At 34.0% G+C, this 17760-nt stretch overlaps 2 protein-coding genes across 2 annotated transcripts in view; one reads left to right on the top strand and one right to left on the bottom strand.

Annotated features, from left to right (window-relative positions):
• LOC137404184 (H(+)/Cl(-) exchange transporter 4-like) overlaps nucleotides 1-5611 on the top strand; it is a 47937-nt gene extending 42326 nt beyond the window's left edge. Inside the window, exons 13-17 of the mRNA XM_068090345.1 lie at nucleotides 404-558; nucleotides 728-835; nucleotides 2704-2828; nucleotides 3526-3620; nucleotides 4920-5611. Of these exons, the coding sequence (XP_067946446.1) occupies nucleotides 404-558; nucleotides 728-835; nucleotides 2704-2828; nucleotides 3526-3620; nucleotides 4920-5022 (586 nt within the window). The 3' untranslated portion in view covers nucleotides 5023-5611. The remainder of the gene's footprint in view (nucleotides 1-403; nucleotides 559-727; nucleotides 836-2703; nucleotides 2829-3525; nucleotides 3621-4919) is intronic.
• On the bottom strand, nucleotides 4278-6757 carry LOC137404186 (succinate dehydrogenase assembly factor 3, mitochondrial-like). Its single transcript, XM_068090346.1, has 3 exons — nucleotides 6622-6757; nucleotides 5671-5972; nucleotides 4278-5018 (listed from the first exon to the last, which is right to left on the bottom strand). Exons 1-2 carry the CDS (start codon nucleotides 6720-6722, stop codon nucleotides 5726-5728), a joined length of 348 nt encoding a protein of 115 aa, XP_067946447.1. The 5' UTR covers nucleotides 6723-6757; the 3' UTR covers nucleotides 4278-5018; nucleotides 5671-5725.
• Nucleotides 6758-17760: the final 11003 nt, after the last annotated feature.

Below are 17760 nucleotides of genomic sequence, written 5' to 3'. Positions count from 1 at the left end.
TATATATAGTATATACATATGTAATACATACTATATTATATAAATACTAAATATAGATATGTCAGTTTCTAATCAATAAGGATTATGCGAACACAAACCTACGCCTATATCTTGTTTGACTCAACCATTTCTTTGACACGATATCGCAATAGATTCACTAAGAATGTTTGGCAAGGATGCTTGTTTGCATGTATAATATATTTATGGTGGCCAACTTCTATTGACACATCAGTCACGTGTGCCTAGCAATAACGTCTTTCACTATCTGCAAGGAGTTCCGAGCTTTGGCCATAAATCAGCCATAGACTATCATTTGAAAATTTTGCTAGTCATGAGATCTATCTTATGCGTTTACGCTGAGTTTATGTCCCAAGCAAGGTTCTGGTCTTGACCCTAAATGCAGATATGATGCACACATCACACTCAACCAGTATCCATTTCTTGACAACAAGGAGGAGTTTACCTACACATCAATAGCTGCCGACTGCATGGTACCGCAGAGGCATGACCCTCCTTTAGCCGTCCTAACACAGGATGGCATGACTCTCACTGACTTAGGTCTGAATATTTTTGTCAAGCCACTAGCACTGTTTTGTTACCTTTAAGCTCAAATTTAAAATCAAATTTCTTTTAGCATTTGACTTGCAATGAGAGGGCTTCTGTAAATCGTTCAATGTATCACTTTAATTTTACATTAAAGGTCATGCGTGATGCTGTCTGGTTGCAGATGAGTTTTTAGAAGAAAGTAGTGCAAAGGGCTTCCCTGTGGTTATTTCGAGGGAATCGCAGTATCTGGTTGGATTCATTGAGAGACGCGACCTTACTACTGCTATCTGTGAGTTTCCAGAAGAATCCTGGCACACTACATATAACCGCAATACATGCATATGGGTGGTGGAGACAGGAAGTCTCGGCTCATAGCTTCCTAAATGTGTTTGTAATCCTTGTGGAAAGATATGCTGTCAATAGTATTTTTGGACTCATTCACTCGTGGACTAGTTGTTGTAATGATGTGACTTCATTGGGTGATAGAATGGTATTTATTAAGGTTTATTGAAGGAAATCTGTTGCAAAAATCATAAGCACTAGTTTGATCTATGAGCTGGTGTCTTCACATGATTGCGAGGTAATTTCCAAAACACAATGGCAAAAATTTCTCAATTTATTTCAATGTTTTAAGAAAAAGTAAAACAGCTGGTAGTAATTATAATGTAAAAAAAATGAAATGAGTAAATATAAACTTCATCTGGTGTAAGTTAGAGCCATTTACACATCATAGTTCTATCACTCCTCTTCTTTCAAATCATTAAACTTGTCTATATTACTTTACTAGTTGAATGCCTAGCGTTGCCCGGGTAATAAAAGTCCTTGCACAGAAAATTATTTTTATTTAACATATAACAACAGTTACCATTCTAACTTTCAAACTTCATATCATGAGAAAAGTGTTTTGTGCAGTTTAAATAAATTAAGATAAAAAATAAAACAACTGTAACGGTTTTCAAACTTTGTCAAACAACTGTAACTTTCAAACTTAATATGATGAGGAAAATGTTTTGTGCAGGTCAAATAAATTAAGAAACAAAATAAAACAACTATAAAAGTGCCTAAATGTGAATGTGAAATAATTAGCAAGTAATAGCTAAATTAATTCTGTTTTGCTACAATTGCTATAAAAGATGATTCGGTAATGATACAGTTGATACAAACTGAGAAAACAAAATATGAATCCTGAATATGTTGAATTAATAATAACAATTTGTGCATAGAAGTGTTTGTGTATAAAAAAGGTTATTGTTCCAGCAGAAGCTATCCGTCAAAACTTTGAATGCGGCGATACTGGTTCAAATGTAAAAATGAGATATCAGACTGTCTTTGTCTGACCGAACAGAGAGAGAATGTAGAGGTTTTTCCTACTCAAGATAATACAACTGTCTGCGTGAAAAGCCTTGACTGCAATTTAGCAATTGAACGTTACAAAAAACCGGAAATAGAAGTTCACGAAATCACAAAAAAGCATCACGTTTCATAGAGTTAATAGAGTCTCAATTAATACATCATTTAGCGTGTGCAATTCATTCCAAAATTTTCATAGCTATAGCCTGACATACACAAATACATAAACAAATACATACACACACATGCAAACACACATGTATACATACATGCACACATACATACACACATTCATACACACATACGCACAAATGGCAAACTTTTGAGATTCATACAGAAATGTTTTTCAAATTATGCCATACAAGAATCATAAAATATAAAAGGGCAACAATTAGCCACTAAAATCAAATGGTTTGAGAGATAAAATGTTAAAATACCTTTATCTGCTAAGAGAACTAGCATTAGGTGTAAGTTCTGTTCACATATCTCTTAGGTCAAGTAACAGTCAAAGCCTAGTTTCATGTAATACCTGCTTGGATTCCAGTACATAATTATATGAAGTATTTATCATCAAGCTTTTGAGCTCTGAAATGAATAAATTAAATACAGTGTATTTTTATAAGGATATTTGCTCTGAAAGTTTTTCAAATGCGAAGCATAGACATTATGAGTTAATGTTATGAATTTTATGAACTTATGAATTATGTTAGTGTAATGAAATTACTTGCCGGTTCATTCCGTTGGCATTTCTGATAATCTGCTCAGAAATAGGACGTTTCATTTCTGTGTGTTTTCTCATTTGTTCAGCAAATGCTAAGGCGAGAAAGTCAGTGAGGGAGAACTCTAAAGTTTACTTTACGCCACAATACCCAGCCAATATCCATGCCAGTGGGCAGCCACCCCCTTTTAAACTCCGTCGGATTGTCGACCTGGTGAGTTCTGTCGTGAGTTGTGTATTTTGGCAATCTTTTGGTTTATAATCAGTCTTATAAAATTCCTCTAGACAGAATTTTTAACACCGAGTAGTATGTACCACATTTCCAAATCCCAATGTCTATGAAATCATGAATATGATTCGTCGAATCTGACATGATACGATTTTAGGTAAATCCTTTTGGCTGTCAACAACCTGTATTATTCACCTTTGAGTGCTTGGCAGTATTTGGTATCAGTTTGCGAATTTGGCAGGTCTATTAATAGGTAGATTATATAAACATAAATAATCTGTGACAGCCAGGACAGGTAATATGAGTTGCAAATACTTCCTGATCACGTTTGTATACTTAATGATTCTCGTATGTTGGAACAGTTTCAGAAATCATGACTGGCGGATTTTTTTAGTTTCTATATTTATTGCTCCTCAGATTTACATTGTATTTTTTCAGTTTATCTTGCTTAAATATAAATGTGATCTTCGAGTGCAAATCGGACAACGTGCTGATGAAATAAGCCTGACTGATCCTTTTTTGTATATAACCCGATACGGGTGCTGTCAGTAACCTTTGACCGGTTGAATGTGTGTTGTCTATTATACACCAGCATACCATCAGCTTTTGGCCGGGGCTGCTGTTTTGTAAGAAATCTTTTTACATATCACATGGGATTGTTATACAGATGTTTGTGTTTCAGGCACCTATTACGATAACAGATCAAACCCCTATGGAAACAGTATTCGAAATGTTTAGAAAGTTGGGCCTCCGATACACACTAGTAACTCACAATGGGTATGTTGAAGTCATAGTCTTAATAGAATGGTCGTAATTATTTTCAAACTCATGACTGCATTTTTAAGTGGTTATGATGACCTACGCAGAATCAAGAAAAGGTACTCTCCGCAACTGCTGACCAGACTGATGTATTAGAATAAACTTATAGGCAACACTGCTTTACCACTCACCATCCATAGAAAGCTTTTACTTATCTAAGAAACTAGTAATTGTTTGAGATCAATTGGCAGCTCAGGATTTAAATGTTATCAGTTCTGTGTAATTTAGCACCATCCAAATGTTCACATAAAGTAAGACATCCATTTATCAAGTCGTCTCTAGTGACACATATGTAAATCTTTGCAATAGTAAAATCTGTCTCCGCCTGTTTAAAGACACCGTTAGAGGTTGGGTAAAAGATCGCTTCCTACGGGATTCAAACTCATAATTGTTACAATTGTGATTGATCTTATTTATGGAATGTTAGTGACCTCCTGTAAAAGTGCTTATGCATTCTTTTGATTTCTTGGAGTAGTTCTACATGTTTTTAATTTTATTCCTTACAAAACAACAATGTGTAGCGTATAACTTGCTACCGTTTATCACATCGAGGTTCTCAGTAGAATGCCTGGACAGGTTTGTGGTAACAGAGTTTCCAACCAGACTGCTTCTGGATCCAGTGAGATATTCTTTATTACAAGGTTGTTCTACCGTGTCATATTGAATGAGTGCTGAACAACATCTGCACTGTTAGCTGATAATACACAGGTCACATAGTAAAGTACAAACTGAAAAAAAGATCATCTTCACATTGCCAATTGAAAGTTTTAGCTTCAACCATTGCTGCAAACTTAGCATTAAAGAGTAGCAAAACTACGAAAAGAAGAGAAATTAACAGATTATAAAAACAGTAACAATAATGGTATTACTAGATGCAGGGTTTGTATTGAACGAAAAGAAAAATTGGCTGCGGCTATGTATTTATGGAGGAGATGATATCTGCCCTCGGTATAAAATCATATGTACGAAAGGGAAATCATTTAGAAATAGCGAGTGTATCTGTGGAATCGAGTTTCATAGTTTGTATCCTTCCCTGCCTTTTAGAATAGCTAAAGCAGATTTATAATGAATTCTTTGCAGATTGTCAAGTCTCAGCATCAACCAACAAATGGACTCGTGTGTTACTGTAGTATTTCATATACTTGATGATGGGTCTCCATGTTGGGGAATTGCTGAGACTTGTCACAATTATTTAACCACTTATTATTCTTGAGTAAATAAAATGGAGCAGTGCTTATGACTGATATTGTTTTGCAGACGTCTGCTGGGTATAATAACAAAAAAAGACATCCTTCGACACGTGGCTTATCTCGAGAACAGCAAAGGTACAGTGCACCTCAGTTCCGTCAGCATCAACTAAAATGACAACGCGAAAGATATTCATCATTCCAACAACAGTGCCAAAGATTATGAAGAAACAGCTGTAATATTTTACTAGTAATGATTAATGTAACAGTTAGCTAGTATTCCCTGTTCTTATGTGCATTTCTAGATTACACCGTGTTTTACTCAAGGTCAACAACCTCTATCATTGCCCAAATCGTTAGATTCTCACATCTCATATTTATTCTATATGTATTATTATTCTAATTTTTATTTCTTTGTGTGCAAAAGATGAACTAAAAGGTGCTTGGGTTTTACTTTCTGTGTATAACTTAATGATATTTACTCAAACTTCAATTGACTTAGCATTTTTTATATGATCTGTGAAAAATGAAGATATGTTTACAATGAATAACAGTAGAATTATATTTCTAGCTTTTTTGCTCAAAAGGCGTGTACATTTTCACTGCATTTTATAATTTGTGCTGGTCTATTGAGATAGTGACACAAATCCTTATATATTTGCAAATTGTCCCGGAATATTGCTTATACAGATTCCATTGTTTCCACATTGGTAGATTACATATGCAATTATTGATATTTAGCAAAATATAGATCTATGTTCAAAATAAGACAAGTGTGCAAACATGTTTGATTTCATGGTCCATGCAGACAATCTACATACCATTTCTTTCATTTATGCCACAGCACTGTGTTCCACCTGTCCACTCTTGTTCATCTTATTTATCAGCTATCCCATCCAGTGGCCCCTTCAACTCTTTGTACAACTCGTGTAACTGAACCAACTGGTCATCAGCGAATTCGTCTAATAACTGTTCATCCAACTGTTTTCCTATTGGTCGCTTCCTTGCATCACGACCAATCTGATTTGACAATGTAACGTAGTACTTTGTCCATTCTTTCATAAACAGTTGAGAATGAGCTTCGCTCGCATCCTTATGCCTTTTAAATTCCTCCTTCGCATAGCTGTTGGTCACAAATGAATGAGGGTGGGAGAAAAAAGTAACTCGCCGTGCTAATCGATTTGGAAACACTTTTTACAAAGCAATAACAATCAGCTTAACGACTACAACTTAACAGTGTGTTTTTGTTTACTGTGCATTAGTTACAGAAACTTGTTCGAGTTACTAATGCTATTCATAAAAACTTCAATCACCAAAGTGATCCACAGGTGGCGAGATAGATGTTTCGTGAATAGGTGCACTAACTCATGTAAGAGCTATCTGTATAGCCAATCACTAAACAGCAAAAAACGAAACACAAATTCACGTTTTGCGCTATTATTTTTTATTCATGCAACACTTGTGTATTAGAATTGAGTCAATGGTAGCTATTTTATAGTCACTAAAATTGATTTTTGGCATTGTAAAATCAGACAAAATTGGCTAAGATCAAAAACATTTTTTTCGACATGATGGCCAAACACAAGTAGAGGTGTTTGCTCAACTTCAAGCCTTGTCTTGTGACTTGCTTTCCTTTCTTTGTGTGTGGCTGACTTGTAGTTTCAAATTTGGTTTCATAAAAAGTTAATTTATTAAATTTTAGTAGTTAAATACAAGCAGATAAAACTATACCTACAATACTCGGTTACATAAATTTTTGTGTTAAGACTAACCTGTCACCCATTTCCTTCATAGGGGTGGGGAGACCTCGGTGCAAACGTAGAATTCCTTTATATAGCAGCTTGACTCGTTGTACATGGTTTAATGATGACATATTGCAGTGTTTTCCCGCAAACCACTAAAATAGTAAACGCAGAACTCTTAACTGTATAATAATTAATAAAAAGCCTCAGCTAGATCATTCTACAAACAGGACAAATTTTAGCTTATGCAAAGAGTTCTCACAATTCTGGTTTATGCCTCAGCAACACCTCAGCTTAGCCATACATATGGTTTAGTATATCAATACTATTATACGCCAATTGTAATTAAACATACAATTTGTATTTCTGGAAAGTCAAAGATCAACTTACAATCACCTCAACAGATACATTTTGCAAGAAGTAACATGAAATTACAACAAATATTTGTCTCATTTTTCATATTTGTCTCGAATTTCCAACATACAACATCGAGACCTTCTTAAAACATTACAATTTTGCTAGCAAATGTAAAACATCGAGCGAATGCAAAAAATAAAACTGACAATAATATATAATTTAAGTAATTTAAGTAAATTTCCTAGTATATGGCGCATACTTATATCACTCGCTCTACCATTAACAACAAGCATTGCTGAGCTAATTCTTCTGCTAGCATGCCTTTAAAGACAAGTAACAATGAAACTCTTTTTTACTGGTTATTACATTACTAATTTAGTTTTTACATATAATTTAGGCTTTACATGTAGTTTCACATAGTTTCATACAACACATTTGTTTCAATGCTATATGTAATTACACGCAATATTTATTAAAGGGTTACGGCAGGTGTTTGAGTTTTGGAACCAACTACATGAATTACAGTGTATTCATGTAGCAATATAGGTTTCTAAGTAAAAGGATGGTAACATAATAATATAAGTATATGAATTAAATTACATCTTTATATCTCGTGTATTTTAGAGTAAGTTATACTACATATTTTTATTACTCAGTTTATCATCAAAGCTATTCATTGTTGAGCCTAGACTTCTATTCATGTGTCTCGGAAATAAAGAAACAAAAAACCGTTTAATGGTTATTATTAGATTAATTTAATTTTTACATATAATTTAGGTTTTTACATACAATTTGGTTTTTTTACATCCTCTTTAGGTTTTTACATACAAGGATTTTTATATGACTTTACATAATGTATTTGTTATGTTATATGTAATTTTTGAAGCTTTTAGAGCTGTGGAACAAATTAAACAAATTACATTATGCTCTTATAGGAATATTTGCTTTAACATAAGATAGTTCACCTAATGAAGCAAATATTAGTTATATTAGTACAATACAATAGTTATTGACTATATAACACAAAATGTTCCAACAAAAATGCTCCTGAAATACCTAGAAGAATATTGTTCCTCTTTTATGACGACCATAAAATATTAAAACTATTATTTTATAATTATATATTATTATAAATTATATATTCAACTTCTAGTTGGCTTTCACTGATTGGCCATTGTTTTACTAAAGCCCAGGGTTGTTATAAATTTTTCTGCTTTTTGGCAATTAATCCTAATTTTTCAACGATGATGGTGAGATGAATTGGTATATTTCAAGCCAAAAGCTTGCCATCTCAAATAACTTCCTTATAACTTTTAACTAAATGTGATTCGCTAAATTATAAACCTGATGCTTTTTTTGTTCAACTAACATGTTGACTCAGCACATGCATACGCAGCTGTTTTTCACATTATCCTTTCACGGAAATCAAGTCAACAGCTCGTAAAACCTACAAAAAACAAAAAATATTTTTGCAAGAAATGAATGTGGACTCATGAAAACTTTTTGACACCCTTTGGAGGATGAAACATGCACCCGATAGTTTCTTTTAGAAAATTCAGAATAATAAAATTACGTGAGCCAGCAAAAAATATTAAAATTATGAAACCTTCGAATTTAATGAATTCGTGAGATGTTTCAACTAAAAGAGGTGAATATTTGAGGTGAATGAAAGAGGTGTATTTGAGCTCAGACCACAACCGGTCTACTGTATTTTGTTTAACACGACTACATAATTCTTTATGAGCTATATACATGTATATACGCTCCTTATTGGCAAACCAAAAATGAATACTAACATTTGAGAACAATAAAGACACAATATTTTTGTCTATGCGTAATTTACTTTTGAAAACAGATTTTCGCAACATCTTAATTTTCCTTAAGTAAAAATTTTTTCAATGCAACAAAATTCAAAAAGACTACTACAAAAGCTTCGAAATCGGTATCTGGTATTTGGAAATTTCGAGATTAGTCATAGTTGCGAAAGCATCTCAAGTGAGCGTCCATCGTCAAAAAGGAAACGTTCAATAAGACGTTATATCATTCGAAGAACCAATACCTAACTGGCCTTTTTAAACAGGCTTTTATACCTACCATTTAATTGGAAAACTTTTAGCCTTAGAACACAGCAAAGCAATGCATCTTGTAGCTATTGAAAATACTAACAATTTAGCGGTCTCTCTTGAATAACAACAAATTTGTTTTTGTTGTCCTACTTACCTATACTACGCCTTGAAATTTGATGTATTTTATTTGATATTTTTGATATATACTTTAGTATGCTAGATGACTGAGTACAATGATTTTTGTAAGTTGCGTATGTAGGTTTGTAAATTTAGTTAGATATTCAGCATATGATCATTACCATATTATGTAGCATATCCATTTACAACTTTTATATAAATTAAAGTACGGTATCCTGTTAGGAATAATTTGTAGGCACATGTGTAAGTAAAGTAAAACTAACGTCCCCTATATCGCCAGCTCAAAAAGTATTGTTTAAAATATTTTCCTACTAACTCAAAATGTGAGCTCACTTTTATAAATTTTAACTAAACTACTGGCTGAAATAGCGAATGACATGCAATTTAATCCTTAAAGAAATTAATTAATAACATGCCATTCCTCTATTGTGTTATGTATGAGAACCGATCCAGTGTGTGTTTATTGCATGAGTAAAGGTATGAAAATGTATGAGAACCGATCCAGTGTGTGTTTATTGCATGAATAAAGGTATGATAATGTATGAGAACCGATCCAGTGTGTGTTTATTGCATGAGTAAAGGTATGAAAATGTATGAGAACCGATCCAGTGTGTGTTTATTGCATGAGTAAAGGTATGAAAATGTATGAAAACTGATCCAGTGTGTGTTTATTGCATGAGTAAAGGTATGAAAATGTATGAGAACTGATCCAGTGTGTGTTTATTGCATGAGTAACGGTATGAAAATGTATGAGAACCGATCCAGTGTGTGTTTATTGTAAGTAAAGTATTGTTATTAGTATTAATATTAGCAATGGCAAGCTAACTAAAACACAGCAGCCCATATGCTGCCACAAACAAGTCTTCGCCATATGTAACAGGCGTTCGTTTGAATGATGCGACAAGCAGAAATGTTAAATACGTTTGTAATTATTTCATGTCATATCCATTATCTATGCTTAAAACAAGATTTTTAACAGATATGGAAATATTAAGTTCATCATGAGCATGACGAGCTGCCTATAGACTTGCATTAAATCTCTGAATTAAATTCAATTGAAACTCAAGCTTGTTATAGTGACTGGCAAATTAGAAAGATTTAAGTATCCGGTACAGAAATGATTTTGGCAGAATGCTTTTCCTATTTCATCATGACAGAAAACTGCCAACCAACGAGCTTGTCAGTTGGGGTTTGTCAAAACAGAACCTCTCCGTTAATCCTAGTTCTTTAGAAAATATGTATTACATCATCTCGTGTTGGTTTGCTTTAAGAATGCTGTAAAAAATATTTCGTTACAATAAACTTTTTTCTGTTCTGGTGCACGGCCAACGGCCTAAAGGAAAGAATTGTACTATTAGCGCTAAAAACCACATCAATTTCCATTGGAGTAACTGAAAAGAATACATTTATAGGAAGTAAAAAATGTGACAGAATTTCACAACTGTACTGGTGTAACCAGTAGTTTTGTAAACAATGTGTGGCGCAAAAAACTTTATTAACTAGCTATCATATTAGCTTTTTGTATTTAGATTTACCAAATTTTGATTGGCCTCTGCTAATTTTCTTTTGTACAATTGTGCCTATAAATGTCATCGACATACATTCTATTGTAGCCACAGCAATGCATATATAGGGTGGCTACAATAAAGCCATATCTATCTATATATAAATATATATATATATTTGTGGTAGAAAGTATAGAAAGTGGTAGGCAACTCTCATTACTTTTCATTGTTTTTATAGGCTGATTTTTAATACTCGGGCAACGCCGGGTAGCACAGCTAGTATTGTATATATTTAAAGGTATATTTCAAGACAGCTACAATAGGAGATGCTGCGTGTATTGCTTTTTTAAAGAATTTAAACCAAATTCTTAAGCAACTCATATCTGAAAATTGGGTTTGATAGTAATGCACCCACCATAATATTGGGCCAACACAATTCTATAAAGGCTGCCCTACGTTTATCTAGTGGCTGGCGATAAATAGACTGGCACAATGATAATGTATGATCTATTGATCTACTTGGGTATTTTAGTTTTCAAAATTTTGACAGTATACATTGTATCAAACATTAAAGGACTATAAAAACCTCGACAAATTCCACCCAAAAACACTGAAGAATGATTTTAAAATAAATATACAAATATCTCATACTGTAGACACTATGAAGAAAATCTCTTTGTAAAATGGCAAAGCAATTCTCAATGTATTTTTAACTCTTCCAATTGATCCGTTCACTTTATCTAATGTAGTTAGTCAAACTATTCCTTGAGCTGAAAAATACAGCGCGACACATTTTTTGATCTTCGATGTTGCCATACACATGTAGCATGTATACATACATGTACATGCTACATATATATGTACATATACATGTAGCTATATTATACTATAGCTACATGTATATGTAGCTATAGTATAATATATGTAAAAATATACTATACTTTGGTGCCATGTGTACATATACATGTAGCATGACACCAAAAATCTCTGTTCGGATATTCTGAAGTTACAATGTGTGTATATTGGCAATTCATGGCTTCGATGTGACTGCATCAATCCTAATATTGTCACAAATGGGAGAAATAAAATTCCATTTAACTGGACAATCTGGAATTTACCTGCTATAAATCTATTTTATACGGTAAAATTAGCACAGTATAGTTACATTTAGTTAGATATAAGTAAGGTGCTAGTTGGATGAATTGGAGATACTTACTTATAAGGGCTATTTTTTTTATATTTGCCATTTACAGTCACACAATTGGATTTACACAGTGCTCTGAGAATATATGAAATTATTAAGACTCGCATTTCAGTACTGATTTTACACATTATTGTGTTCAAACTATTTTATTGTGTTCCTGGTTGAGCCAATTGCTTGTCAGCCAATCAGATGTCAAGTCTTACTATATAAGCAATGATTTTTGCAATAGTGTTTGTGTAGCTGCCTGCACTGTTGATTAAAACATGAATGAATATATTACATTTCAACCATAACACTGCTTGGCTATCTGGAAATCAGTGGGAGTATAGTATCATGTTTTGTCACTCTTCTTACTGTAACATTATGATACGATTCAACATACCAGAAATCTAAGTACCTAGCGCATTTGGTCCAACCTGAAATCTAATGAGTGCCTTTGTATTTACAAGCATTGTATCGACTTACTCTCATGTTTTTTTATCACCTTATCCTCAAATTCATGTAAGACCTATTGATATATTACCCGGAGTTAGTGCTTTGGCTTATTCAAGCAGTTATGTATCAGCCTGCCCAATCTGTTTGTGCGGTTTCAACTTTGAATGCCCTTAAAATGTCTCTTACTGACCTTAAAATGACTTATGTCTCCCAAATGAAATAATTTCACTACTTATGACTTGTACTTTGAAATGGCCCCAATTCAAAGAATGTTGCAAAAAATCAAATACTACTAGAGCAGAAACTTTTAACATAAAGTTGTCAGGCTCACAAGACTTGTTAGTATCAATGTTATTTAAAACTTAACTTTTGTATATGTGTTATGCTTGACCTTATTGATTCTCAAAATTAGGTGTGGTTATATACCACCTACTGTAAATTTGTATTCAATGAAAGTATTGAAATGCTTTGCATTTGCTGTTAGCGACAGGATAGCTAAATCAGTACATCTCAAGAGTTGAATGATATTTGCTCCATCAATGTCGCAATGATGAAAATGTTGGTGGTTTGATATTGCCCAACTCAAAGCAATTTACAGTATTCCTACTATTTCACAGTTTCAACTATCGCAATTTTGCTGTATCACTGGTTTTTGATGGCTTCCACTTGAATTCGTGTTGCAACACAAAGTCAGTCTCATCAATAAGGCATATGGAGCACACAGCTTATTAATATGAAAGTTTTCTAGCAATAAGCTGGTTGATGCAAGGACAAAAATGAAATATCTTACGAGAATAATTCAAGATAGTTGTTTAAATATTGAATAGAATTTTACAATCCCAGTTTGACAAAATCTATTTTATTTGCCATGCTTACTCGACAATAAGCATGTTCTATCATATTACGATCATGTTTGGCTCAAAAATTTTCAGCATTGACTTTGCTTCTCCGATTCTTGCCCCAGTCATGGTTTTCGATTCAGTTCTAGTTGATCTCTTACGGACTTTAGTATTGCATATACAATGTACTATACAAGTAGGCTGCATGTAGAAGAACATGGACTTCCAGTTGTGGCCAAAAGTAGTAGCACCCCTCATTATTTTGTGATACATTTAGTTTTTGCTCATTCCCGCTACTCTATGCTACCCAGATTAGACAATATACATATCAAATTATTCCTCTGTAAGAATTTTGTACAGAACTCTACTATCCAACTTTCTGTTGCTGTTCTGAGATAATCCTATATTATCATAAGACTGATAAAATTGTTTTTAAAAATGTTCCCTTAAACACACTATTTAAGTTACAATAAAAACTTTACGACTTATATGCAAAGACCTAAACAAAATAAAAACCATCACTTACCACCTACCAACATATATAACAAGCACTACTGGTGTTCTTCCCTTACCTAAGCTATCACAGTACTTTACCTGCCTCACTGCTCATTCAATACTCCACAATAATTGCCCTAAATATTTCAGCTATAGCTTCCAAACCGTAAACTAAACTAGGTCACAAAACTAGGACCAGATTGAAATTACCCAGTGCCATAAACCACAACAAACTCAACAGTAACCTGCTAAATTCATTTAATTACCTCTGCACTCATTTAAGAACTCTTCCTCTCCAATCTTCTAAAACAAAACTCAAACTAACCTACTATTCTCTGACCAATAATACCATTCACCATCTATCTTTACCTATTTTAACATTTTTATATTATACGTGGTTTTCATAACTAGAAATTTGTTGTCATAGATATGCATAACTATTTTCACAAAGCTGTTATTTGTCCACTTTTTGTTGAAACAATCTCATATCAATCCTCAAGCTTGCTTTTTACACATGTTATGCATTCAGTTCCAACATTATTATATTAGTTAGACTATTCATTAGTTTTTTAGACTATAGTTTTTATTTTCCTTTTTATTTTTTGTTGTACACTGCTTTTTAGTTAGTTTACTTGCTGTGGTACCTTGTGGGAAACATGTTGTAAAATATGACTATTGATTACCACAATAAAGATTGCTCATATGGGCCTGTCCATAAATAAAGGGATTTGTAGCAGAAAAATGAAATGAAAGTATGAGCTTGTCTTTTAAATGAAACTTGTTCTAGACTAAATATATCTATTGTTGAAAAAAAACGTTTCGAGATATCTTAAATCAACTTCGATATATCATTGGTTGAACCTTGGGTCAGCATACATGCAATTTTTGCTAGGTTTAGTAATTTACAAGGTGCATACAAACCAATACATTGTTAATGCAAGTTCTTGAATTATACTATAATTAGTTGACCAATAATGAACAAATTTTAAAAGTCTCAAGATACTCTGATCAATCGATAGACAGCAGCGGTCTTTACAAAACTACATCTAACCAATGTCCCGCGAGTAACCAGAAAGGTTGAAAAGTTTCCATAGCCAGCACAATAATGGCAATAAGACAAAATCTTTTGAAATTCTCTGTTTCTGCATTAAGCCGAACAAATGCACACAAACACTTTTGCTCCCAGCCTTTTGGATAACAAAATAATTGGTGATTCGCGGGACTAGGGTAACAACTCTTCTCCAGACCATTTACATGGTGAGATATTCATTTTGTTGCGGGAAAATAAAGAAACACGCATTCTCTTATTATTTAAAACACAAAACACCAAGTTACTGTACTATTTTGGTATCTCATCAACTCTAGACTAGCTCTAGACTCCAGGTCTGAATTTTCCCTTTCATGTTCCACTCGGTAAATAAATATGCTGTTCATGTGTTTCTTTTAAAGCTGTTTGGCATGATCAGGGATGAAATTCCAAATTTGCAGACCATCACTGTGTTTTCGGATGGATCAGCAGCACAATTTAAACAGCGGTTCTTATTATCAAATTTAAACTGGTACAAAACTGCGTTTGAGCTGAAAAGGCTGGAGTGGAATTTTTTTGCAACCTCGCATGGAAAGGGTCCAGTCGACGGCTTAGGAGGGAGTGTCAAACGTTCAGTAAGAAGGGCAGTAACTAGCAGAAAGTTGGTGGTTACAAATGCTGAAGAGTTCAAGGGGGCTGTGAAAGAGTCTAAGGTTTCGATTAGTGCTGGGCACGGGTAGTAATACTCGTTGAACTCGCGGGTTTATCTTCTCTCGAGTATCGGGTAATAGAGATCTCGGGTATTCTGGTCTTTCGGGTTCGGGTTTTGACTTTCGAATTTGGGTTTTGGTACACGGATCCGTCGGGTACTGTGAACAAAAACTGGGGGCCACAGGGCATTTCTGTGTCATGTTTGCTAAGGAGGCACGACAATGGGTTATACGAGTCTTTAATTTAATAGATAGAATAAAGCATCTCATACCTTATTTACTATACCTACTAGAGATCTTGTAGTCAAGCAGTGATTACTTGTTATTAAAACGTGAGTAGAAATACATAAATCAACTTGTATTTACGCAATTAGCCAAATCGGCTTCGTAAACAAATCTATGCATTTTTTTAATACGGCATGTGTTCGCTTTCACCAATAACACATAGGTCCTTAGTCTGTTTCCGCTATCGCCTTGTTAGAAACTGCCATCAGCGTTGGTAGTAGCAGTGAAAATTTAATAACTCTGTTTAAATTGATTACCACAGCTAGCTATTATGGATTTTATAATTCATTATAACCAAGTTTTACTAAGCCAACAAGCCTTACTAACGGAAAAAGTCGATAATGTAAAGTTTTTTATGAGATTTGGAGCACCATCTACAAAAAGTCAGAGAGGTAAATAGCACATTCTTAAGTATTAAGCTACCATAGACCCTATCTTCTGCCACCTGTTGACACAAAAATACCCTGTGGCACCAGACTATCTTGACTGTTTAACAATCCGGATGTTAACGCTGCGAGTACGAATGTCAGTCGATAAAAACTGTGAAAAATGATAAATAAATTGAAAAGAAATATAATTGCTTTGTAAATTTGAAGATATGTCTGTTTAGAAAATTTAAACATAAAATCCATATCAACAGACCCAATACCCGAAAAACCCGTAGGCAAAGAAATACCTGAGCCTAGCACTGCTAGCTACCCGATACTCGAAAAATCTAAACCCGTTGGCCAAGAAGTACTCATGCCCAGCACTAGTTTCGATCATTGTAGTAAAACCTCAGGAAATAGAAAGTCAAAAAATGTTTTTGGATGAACGGCGGAAGGACATCAAGACGATGAGTGGTACACAACAAGTCCACCATGTTGTAGCTTTGCATCCAGCTACTGTGGAGCATAGCAAGTTTGGGGGGCTGAAATGTTGTCTATTCACGACTTTTCAAGTAACGAAAATACCACATGTAGTAGTGCTGACGTTTCTGCTGACACTGTAAACAATCAAAAAATGACACCAAGTAACTCAGACATTTCTGATGACACCATAAACAACCAAAAAACGAAAGCAATTTCACCTAAATTTGGTGATTATGTTTTGGCAAAATTGGTTGGAAAAAGATCGATCAAATTTTATGTGGCAATTGTCGAGACAGTGGACCGGAAAATTGGGGAGCTCGAACTAAAACTCTTTAGACGAGTTTAGCCATCTGGGCATGTTTTTGTACCTAAGACCAATAATAAGTCATGGCTACTTGCGGCCGATATCTCCAAGCTATTTTCGTGCCCAACTATCGATGGTAGAGAGAGATATACATTTGTTGAAGATTTAGGTATAGCAGAATAATTGTGAATTATGCTATAGAGATGAAGTTTTGTTGTATCGAACCAAAGTCAGATAGTAAGCATACATACCATTATTGTAAATTTGTTTGGTAAACTTAGTTTTTAGACCTACTGCATCACATTTAAACAATAAAAATAGCATTATAATCAAAAGAACAATGTGTTATGTTTCAATATTCATATACTAAGATTTAAGCAAACTTCTGCACTATTTCTGTGAGATTATTGCCATGTTTTTGAATGTGTCATTTTTGTCCCGCGAGTCACTGTCCCGCGAGTAACCAATTCTACTGCGTATGCCGGCTCAGGAAATGCATTGTTGGCGATTCTTCTGGGTGTTTTAGATTCACCACACAGTCAGGCAAGTAAATATTTACTTTTTTTGCATTGTGGAACCATACTTCACAGAGTTTTTAGTTTTAAAATTATGTCTTCAGTCTACCATTCTCTCTGATGTCCCGCGAGTCACCCATTCTTTGCTCGCTGAAACCCTTTGGGTACACTCTACCATAAAAAGTTATATATATTCTGAAAGCTAACGAGGAGTTCTTTCTGGTGAACATAAAATTACTGCTCTAAATCATATTGGATTCAAAATACAGATACAAAAGCTTGTGAATGTCCCGCAAGTTATTTATGGACACGCCCATATGTATATAGTATATGTGTGTGTGTCGGTTGAAAAAACTTTCTCGGTTAGCGCAATGCCAACAACGGCAGCTACGGACAGTTATATGTATACGGACAAAATATGTAATACAAAAGTTTGGT

Source organism: Watersipora subatra, chromosome 9 (assembly GCF_963576615.1).
Source record: "Watersipora subatra chromosome 9, tzWatSuba1.1, whole genome shotgun sequence".
NCBI lineage: Eukaryota > Metazoa > Bryozoa > Gymnolaemata > Cheilostomatida > Watersiporidae > Watersipora > Watersipora subatra.
Note: the sequence above shows the minus strand (reverse complement) of the source record. Positions and strands in the feature narration are given on the sequence as shown.

What these genes read in the sequence shown, in the direction of transcription:
- LOC137404186 (XM_068090346.1), bottom strand. Translation starts at nt 6,722, where the DNA reads ATGTCATCATTAAACCATGTACAACGAGTCAAGCTGCTATATAAAGGA. An exon ending in ATGAAGGAAATGGGTGACAG is followed by an intron (nt 5,973 to 6,621) that starts GTTAGTCTTAAC and finishes TGTGACCAACAG; the next exon opens with CTATGCGAAGGAGGAATTTA.